General features: G+C 29.0%; 1 protein-coding gene across 1 annotated transcript; it reads right to left on the bottom strand.

The window, feature by feature from the left end:
- On the bottom strand, positions 3595 to 6258 carry LOC109332123 (dehydrodolichyl diphosphate synthase 6-like). The gene is made up of 2 exons (XM_019566956.1): positions 6007 to 6258; positions 3595 to 4831 (listed from the first exon to the last, which is right to left on the bottom strand). Exon 2 carries the CDS (start codon positions 4788 to 4790, stop codon positions 3711 to 3713), a length of 1080 nt encoding a protein of 359 aa, XP_019422501.1. The 5' UTR covers positions 4791 to 4831; positions 6007 to 6258; the 3' UTR covers positions 3595 to 3710.

The following is a 9787-nucleotide window of genomic DNA, read 5'->3' as shown; positions in this document are numbered from 1 at the left end:
GTTAAACATTCGTTTGTATTAATACTTCAATTTCTGCATAATTGCTGGGATAACTACTTATAATAGAATCAATTCTGTTTGCTGAAAAATTGTTAACATTTTTTGTGTATCATTGGATAACTACAAGGGACCATAAATAATTGAAAATGTTACTAGTATTTGATTAAGGGTAAAAGTTATTTATATCACAAACATGCAAAGTTGAAAATATATTTTACCATAAACTTATTACTCAAAATTGGAGATTATTGGAAAAGCTGATTTTCCCATGAGTTTTTTTGTAACTTTTCTATCATGTTGTAGAAGCCTTTTTCCTCCTTACTTAATTGAACTAATAACCCCAAAACTTTATTTTCTATCATGTGGTTTGGAGTGGGAATTACACATTGATCCAATGACACTTTTTCAGATAGAAGATGTGCTCTTCGAAATAATAGTATAATAGTACGGTTGTTTTGCATCCAATGCTTTCTCCATAATCTTAACCTCATTGGTTATCAAAACATCATTTAACATTTATATTTAATTATTAATGATATTTTAAAAAATAATAATAAATAAATAATGAATGATATAATAAATATATATACATTTTACCATAATATAATTCCAAATCAAAAAAGATATATTGCATATATATATATATATATATATATATATATATATATATATATATTTTGTTTTCACCTTATTTTACCTATACTAATAACTTACATCTCATCCATAACATACAAATTGAATAATAAAATACATAAAGGATCAAAGGTGTACACACATCTTATTTTCTACGTAACCAACCAAATGTGAATCCCTTTTATTAATAAATATTGCTGACAAGTGACAATGATAAATAAAAATATATGCAAAGTTTTATCTACTAAATTTTCTACATCTCAAAATTTGTTTCTGATAATAATATAGCAATTATAAATTTAAGTTTAAATTGTCACATTATTGCTCTAATTTATTTTTTTGGTTTCAAAAAGGTGTCAAATTTCTGACATCCATTAAAATTAAATTTTCCATCCAATGACATTATAACACAGAAAATTAACAAACATAAAAAAGGTACATGTGACAAACACAAAGTTATGCACATTTTCACCTTTTTAAGAGTGTTATAAGGTCATCAAAATTTATTTGTTGGTTGTGAAAATTTATGGGACTTATTTGAAGAAAAACCTATATGATTTAATTGGAACTAAAAAGTGATTTACATGATTAATGTTGTAGTTTTGCAAAAAATTAATCAATATAATGTTTTAGGTGATTTTTATTACCAAACAGTGCAATTATTGTTTCAACTTTGTCTTATGTGTAATACTAATAGGCAAAAAATATTGGTTGACATTCACACTATTTTTATTTAATGTCATATTATTCAAAAGATGAAATTATTCTTATTTTTTGTATTATTTATGCTTGAGCATATAGTAATCTATTAAGGAAGAAATACTTTAATGCATATCACTTTTTATAATGAGTGAAATATATTTGAACAATTAACATGATTTTAATGTTTCCAATTGATGTTGATTTCATGTACATATCTAGAAGGTTATCAAGTTATTTTTAGATAATAATTTTCTGTTAATAAATCTATCCTTAACAATTCATAAGGTTTTCATTACTTTCAAGAAGCCATTGGAAAATATATTGTTGGCATCACTTTGGTTGCAAGAAGATGCACTAGAACAAAGGGTACTTAATGCTTTAGAGTCGATATCTATATATTTATAGATCGATTATATACTTATAAGGTGCGATCATACCAGCACTAATGATTATGTCGATAATTTTGTGGAAACACAGCAAATTATGCAATTCAATGGGTATACAGCATCATTTGCTCAGGTAATGCTTTCTTTTTACCATGCAGAAACTATACAGTGCCATGCAAAATAGGAAGGTTTTGATAATTTTATTTCGCGATACTAATCCATAGGTATTGGTGTAGTGGAAGAGATTGTTGTGCAGTTATTTTTTTGGTTTCAAAAAGGTGTCAAATTTCTGACATCCATTAAAATTAAATTTTCCATCCAATGACATTATAACACAGAAAATTAACAAACATAAAAAAGGTACATGTGACAAACACAAAGTTATGCACATTTTCACCTTTTTAAGAGTGTTATAAGGTCATCAAAATTTATTTGTTGGTTGTGAAAATTTATGGGACTTATTTGAAGAAAAACCTATATGATTTAATTGGAACTAAAAAGTGATTTACATGATTAATGTTGTAGTTTTGCAAAAAATTAATCAATATAATGTTTTAGGTGATTTTTATTACCAAACAGTGCAATTATTGTTTCAACTTTGTCTTATGTGTAATACTAATAGGCAAAAAATATTGGTTGACATTCACACTATTTTTATTTAATGTCATATTATTCAAAAGATGAAATTATTCTTATTTTTTGTATTATTTATGCTTGAGCATATAGTAATCTATTAAGGAAGAAATACTTTAATGCATATCACTTTTTATAATGAGTGAAATATATTTGAACAATTAACATGATTTTAATGTTTCCAATTGATGTTGATTTCATGTACATATCTAGAAGGTTATCAAGTTATTTTTAGATAATAATTTTCTGTTAATAAATCTATCCTTAACAATTCATAAGGTTTTCATTACTTTCAAGAAGCCATTGGAAAATATATTGTTGGCATCACTTTGGTTGCAAGAAGATGCACTAGAACAAAGGGTACTTAATGCTTTAGAGTCGATATCTATATATTTATAGATCGATTATATACTTATAAGGTGCGATCATACCAGCACTAATGATTATGTCGATAATTTTGTGGAAACACAGCAAATTATGCAATTCAATGGGTATACAGCATCATTTGCTCAGGTAATGCTTTCTTTTTACCATGCAGAAACTATACAGTGCCATGCAAAATAGGAAGGTTTTGATAATTTTATTTCGCGATACTAATCCATAGGTATTGGTGTAGTGGAAGAGATTGTTGTGCAGTGTTGACCACAAACAATCAAATAAAGTGCATAGAATAAATAGAAGAGAAAAAACAATAGAATTTGGTAACGAGGTTCGATCAATTATACCTGCGTCCCCGGTAGCGCTGATCGACTACCAAAATATTATTAGAGAATAAGGATTACAAGCTCTAACACACTCATCGGCGGCTCAAGTGCCCATTGGATGTTTCTATTTGATGCTTCTATCTGATGTACATTATAACAAGGACTTGAGTCCAATATATAACATTAGTCACTCTATACTATTCCAATATTAGGTAATGTGAGACTAATACAATATATATTTCAAGCATCCCCGACATTAAGAGCAATCATTGATTTGAAGTAGATCTTAGCTTATCTTAGTGTTATACTGTTAGCTGAGAAGATTTTATGTTTTCTACATTCAAGATGTTTGAAAATTCTTTATTTCCCATCTTAGTTATTTTGGTTTTGGATCAAGAATTTCATCAATATAGAACCAACCCTATTAAAGAAATGTTTGGTTTTGTTATGCATCAAGATGTCTAAAGAAAAAAAGCATTCCTGCATATGGAATAACATGAAACTTTCAAGTAATTATTTAGAATCACCACCACTGCTATAAAACATTCAAAACTGTTATAAAGAAAAATAAATAAAAGCATAAGAATGTCAAAAAAGAAAAAGCAAACTGCCATTACATGATTTACAGTAACTTAGGCTGATAATGTTACAATTAAAACTGTTTCTTTTTCTTTTCCAAGTAAAAATGGTGTCTCTGGAAGTTCAGTACTGCCCAGACCAAGTGTCTTAGACCTATTTCTGGCCAAAGTGCAGCTGGTGAATACAATGGGCAGGCACTAGTCTGCCAAAGAAGAAAATTGCTGAGGCGAGCCTCTCCAGAAGTTCGGATCAAGATATCCGGGTCAGGTGCCACTGCCATGTAAATGTTCTTCTCAATATCCACCAGTTTTATAGAAGGAATCTCATCCTCCTTATACTTGCTCTCTTCAGTTATTTCCACCAACTCATTGCAAGTTGTAATTTCAGCTTCACTGTAATTACCGTGTTTTTTAGCATTATGCGCAAACACATCTTTCTCTCTAGCAACTTCCACTCCTTCAAGAACAGTACTACAATCTTTGGTTGCACTTAGGTAGTCTTTACAGGAATCTTGAAAATGTAAATCAATACCGTTGTTGTTCAAGCCCAGACTAGTTCTCGGAATTGCACCATTAGAAACATTGGCTACTTTTGATGCTTGAATTTCATCCGATTTGTCCTTGCAGGATTCTTGAACAGCACGAGCAATCTCATCGGTTGAAGTATAAGCTATGCATATTATAAGAACCCTCTGGTTGTTGTGGGCAGTGACTCTCATTGCCTTTTCCACAGCAACCCTGACAGGTTCAGTCAATAGTTGCAATTTTCCGATGAAAAGTAATCTAACACCATATTCATTGATAATGCTTTCCTGTTGAAGCAGCTCATCAATCTTTTCTCGCATCAATTCCATCAAGTACTGAACGTCTTTAGGCTTTCTTCTGAAGTTATCAATGCTGAATGCATAGACAGATACATACTTCACTCCCAACTCGTAACAGTACCTAAGGATGGACAAGAGAGCTGCGAAACCAGCTCTATGGCCGCCGCCTTCTGCTAAGTTCCTCTTCTTTGCATACCTTCGATTCCCATCCATGATGAATGCAATATGACTTGGCACAGGACCCACAGATAAAACGCCAAACAAGCATTTTCTTAGATAACAATATAAACCTCCAAGCAAGTTGTCTGTAATACCTCTATTTTTCTGCATTGAAATGTTGAGTAATGAGACTTGAAGAATCTACGATGAACCTGTATAAGAAGAAACTTTCATTATAAGTTAGTTTAAGGGAGAGTTAAAGCAATAAAACTAGAATATCATGATAAAAACTCAAGAAACAACTAAAATGTTTAATCTGCATTCTTAACAAAGAATATCAAGAAGTAGAAAGTCTACAGTAATAAGAAATGCAATAAGTTCAGCTTATACGATAAATTGTTCAGTCTACGTATAGGGATGAATCATGAAAGAAGTTATAGCTTGGATTATGACCTGTTGGTGGAATTTCTAAAAAAATAAATAAATACATATCATAAATGCAATAGTTCAGGCATCAAATAAAAAGGTGATTAATAGTTACATATATTCATCAAACCAATGGAAATGTTCCATCAACGAATGATATCTTCAACTGAGAGTTTAAGCATCGCCACTTCATTAATTAAAAGCGGATGGCACCCTAAGAGGTGCAACTCCAGCGAGTTGTTCCTCCATCAGTTTGCAACAACGAAGCTAGAGGAAAATCAACGGAGGTATGTTTTTTTGCAGGGCGTGATAGTGGAAGAGTTATTTAAGACTAATTACAGGTTCACTACAATATTTTCTTAGCATATTTCCATACACAACATGAATTGTCAACTCATCTAATTTTCATAAGTGAGAAAGAGTGTATTTCCTTATAATAGATTATAAACTCCTACCCCATACATAGGAGTGGATCAAGAAGGTTTTCGTTGTGAAGCCAAAGAAGAACAACACTAAACTTAAAAGGATCAACATCAAGTAAAAGAATTTTCATATTTTCCAAAAGAAAATTCCATGTGAAAAACTTGAGTTTTAAGAATTCTGGGAGAGTCATAGCTAACTCATCCAACCATTACTCGGCGCCCTCATGAACACATTGATAGAAGGACTTGTAGGTTCATTTCTAATGCCTAATACATACAAAGGAATGTTTTTTTATAGCAAAAGTCATTGATGAAGGAATGATAAGTATATATTAAATAAATCAATATTCAAAACCTCCCTAACTGTGAAACAATTATATCTGAAACAACACAATATTACTCTCAAAGAGGCAATTTATCAAACACCAAACAAGCAAAGTCTAAAAGAAAAACAAAAACATAACATTACACTCAATTCATGAATATTAATATGAATCATGGAAAACCCAGATAGAAAAATTAGATTTTGAAGGAATTACCTTGAAAGAGGAACAATTAGATGGGTAGGATCGGGTTGAAAATATGAAAAAAGAGAAAGGGTAAGGGTGATAATAAATAGTGGAGTGAGAAGGGAAAAAAACAAAGAGAAAGAAGCAATAAAAATGAAGGGGTTGGTGGGAACACGAGGGAAAAAGCAAAGTTAAAAGAAAGAAGAATTGTGTGATGAATTGGAGAGTGAGAAAGTAAGAACAAACATGAGAGTCATGAATCTAACGTTGGACTTCTCATGCTTTTAGTCCCTTACCTTTTTTGTTATGTTTTTTCTCCAATTTTCCCAACTTCTCCTATGTATCAAATGTGTTATTCGGGTGTCGGTCTAGTGGCGTAAAACCTTACTGAATTTCAATGTTAAATGCTTGATTATTGAGAATAATCCTTGTTAGATGGACAGTCATCAGCCCCGAAAATAATTAGTTTGCTTAATGATGAATACTTTTGGTAGTATAATAAAAAAATGTTTACATCATTTGTTAGGGGATTATATCATTTTTTTATGGAATTTGTTGAAATCATTTTTTGTTATTAAATTCTTATATAGGAATTAAAGGTTTTATTTTCGGATTTGGGTTTTGTTAGTAGAAAAAATAATTGTTTGTACTATTTTTGCCTCTTAAATTGGATTAATTACAATAAAAAGTATAGTAATATTTACCAAGAGGAAGACTAAGATTTTGAATTTTAATTTTCTCACACTTTTTTATTTGATGTAGATAACATAACATGTGAGTTGTGTACTAAAGCTAAGCTGGTTTCAAACAACTAGTTAGATTTGAATTATTATTTTTGTTTAAGTAAGGATATCTCATCACCTTATGGATAATGAACTAATCCCTTTCGGTGTGAGTGATTATTCCTCTCATTAAGTGTTGCACTCAAGAATATAATATTTGATTTTTTGCTCTACTTGTGATCTAGTAGGATCACCAATAGACTAACACTTTGTTGATAAAATTTGAATATGAATGAGATAACTAACTCTATATATATTTAAGTTTCAAGCCTCACATCAATATATGAATATAACTTAAAAGAGTTTATGAGGATCTTAAGATTTTTCGTTCAAGATATGGTATCTCATAATAGCTCGTAGCTATTTTCATAATTCAGTAACAATGAGAATCTCCTATAATTAGAGATAGACCAATAACGTATCAGTCCAAACAATAAATATATATTTTTATTTGTATGATAAGAATTGTTAATTGTAATTTCTAATCTATAAATTTAGAAAATAATGTAATATGAGTACATATTTAATAAAGTAAATATATAGAAAAAGATTTGTATTAATTAAATGGGAAATCTCTTTTGAGTAGAAAATCTTCCTCCCACAAACCCCACCAACCTATAATTGAAATTAGAGTTGAATGACATTCTACTTTTATCCGCTCATCTAATTTGATTAGATCGTAATTTGACTTGAATATGATTGGATTTTACTATGTTAATTTTAGGTTCAAAAATAACATCTGATTAATATGTAGGTTGAATAAGAGACAAACATAAATCAAAATAGCATATAATAATAAAGTATAATCTAATAGTAACTAAATTCTTAACATGTTGAATTCAAAGTAGCGAATTTTAAAAGAAAAATAAAAGGGTAGATTTCTCAATTGGTTTAAGTCTAATATGCTTCAAACAACAATATAATATTATTCTATATTTATTTTCTTAATATGCGGTTTGGTTCAAACGGTTTTTAAATTTCTAAAACCATGAATCGAACCAAACAAAAATAATTCCTTAAAAGAATAACTAAACCAAACTGCAAAATCAAACTCAACCACATTTTATGATTTAGTTCGATTTCACGATTTAAATTGGAACCGCCAACATCCCTAATAATCCATTGTCTATTGAGAAGTCAATTGTACCTTAAGTAATTAATGAACTCTTGACTATAGTTACAAAAATTTATGAGATAATGACACTAACAACAAAATTGGTTGAGGCACCTGTATATCATTATAGGTTTTCACCAAAATAGATTGTTTCAAAAAATTTGATTTAAACAAATTAGTGAAATTGGCATCCCAATTGTGGAGTTCGGTGGGAAAAAATTGAAAGTATAACAAAATAGTTAAAAAAATATGAAACTCCGTAGCCTAATTGTTGAGTTACATTTTTTTCTAATTATCATTTCACATTTTATTATTAAGGAACTAATCACTTTCAGAGTTCATGATTATCCCTCTCAATAAGTATCGCTCATAAGAATCAAATCTTAATCTTCGAGATATAATGAAGTCTTACATCACTAAACTAACTTTTTATTGATTGTTGTACATATTATTTTTTTTAGGTACACCTAGAACTTTAATACTTTAGTCAAATACAAAGGCATTAAATGTAATCAACATTGGCTTCATCATATTAAGTAATAACCCAACTGAGACACCAAATTTATTGCACTAATTGATATCATTAATCATTTTCTAATGTCGTGTGTTCACTAATTGTCATTGGTTAAAAAAATATTTTAATTAAAATTTAATTATTAAACATTTTTTGACCAATCACAAACAATATTATATGAATATTATATTTTTTTGGGATATAATATGTCTTCTTATCAAGGTGCTTTATTCAAAGTTTCTTCATTTAGTCCATAATAAATATTATATTAGGAGATAAATTATTCATTTCCAAAAATATATCATATTTAATTATTTTTCTGCAAAAATACTTTTAAAAACTAAAGAAAATACATATCATAATTTTAATGGATTTATCTCTACGAGAGAAATACTTTATTCTTATTTATATATATATATATATATATATAAGAGGTATAGATTTATTCATCTTTTATTTAAATGTATTTGAAGGAATTGTTGTTGGAATTAGAAGAGAAGAAGATCATTAAGTAGAAAATATCACTAGAACCTATTATAATAAATCCATTTCAATACACAAATGATAAATTAGTTAGTATGTGATTGATATGAATGCATTTTCTACATCCACTACCACCATCAATGATGTTATTGTATTACCTAATTCCAAAACATGGTATAACTCTCCATTTCATTTCTTATTTATTTAATCTATATTTAATCATTAACTAACAACCACTCACATTATAAAAAGTGGTGGCATTACCATTATTATTATTTGTGATTTTATGAGAGAGAAATAAAAAATATAAACATTAATTCTTTATAGAGACTAATTATTTTCTCATTTCAGAAGATAGCTTATATCCTTCATCCAGTAAAAATGTGACATGTATGCTATTTTTTTTATTTTTAAAAATATTTTTATAGAAAATAATGAAACGTGACGATTTCACTGGCATGAGGATATAACTTATCTCCTTCTATCACGAGATACTACACTCCATTCTTTATATATCAACCACCATTTTTCCCACCGGAAGTTGAACATATCAATTTTTTGTAAATTTAACAGCAGTCTTTCACAAAATAATTAAGCCACTATAAATGTGCATCTAGAATATCAGTAGAGATTAGACATGTGCCCTTCAATTCGTTTTAGAGTAAATCATGCAATAAAAATTCAACAACAATCAAAGCTCAGGAAACACTAAAATGAATGAAGGAAATTTCATAACCCACAACTGTAAATGGTGGATATCAATGTCATAGGAAGTCAACAAACTTTCAGAGACACTATTAAACAACTAATTGGAAAAAAAGATGGGAAAACTCCTATGATATTAAAGATCTCATTCTCAACCAAAAAAATCAAGTTCTAACAAAAGATAACAAATAAATATTAAAGATTGCATATTTA

The sequence above is a fragment of the Lupinus angustifolius genome, chromosome LG18 (assembly GCF_001865875.1).
Source record: "Lupinus angustifolius cultivar Tanjil chromosome LG18, LupAngTanjil_v1.0, whole genome shotgun sequence".
In the NCBI taxonomy this organism is placed as follows: domain Eukaryota; kingdom Viridiplantae; phylum Streptophyta; class Magnoliopsida; order Fabales; family Fabaceae; genus Lupinus; species Lupinus angustifolius.
The sequence above is the reverse complement of the archived record's forward strand: the minus strand, read 5'-3'. Positions and strand labels throughout refer to the sequence as shown.

What these genes read in the sequence shown, in the direction of transcription:
- LOC109332123 (XM_019566956.1), bottom strand. Translation starts at nt 4,790, where the DNA reads ATGCAGAAAAATAGAGGTATTACAGACAACTTGCTTGGAGGTTTATAT.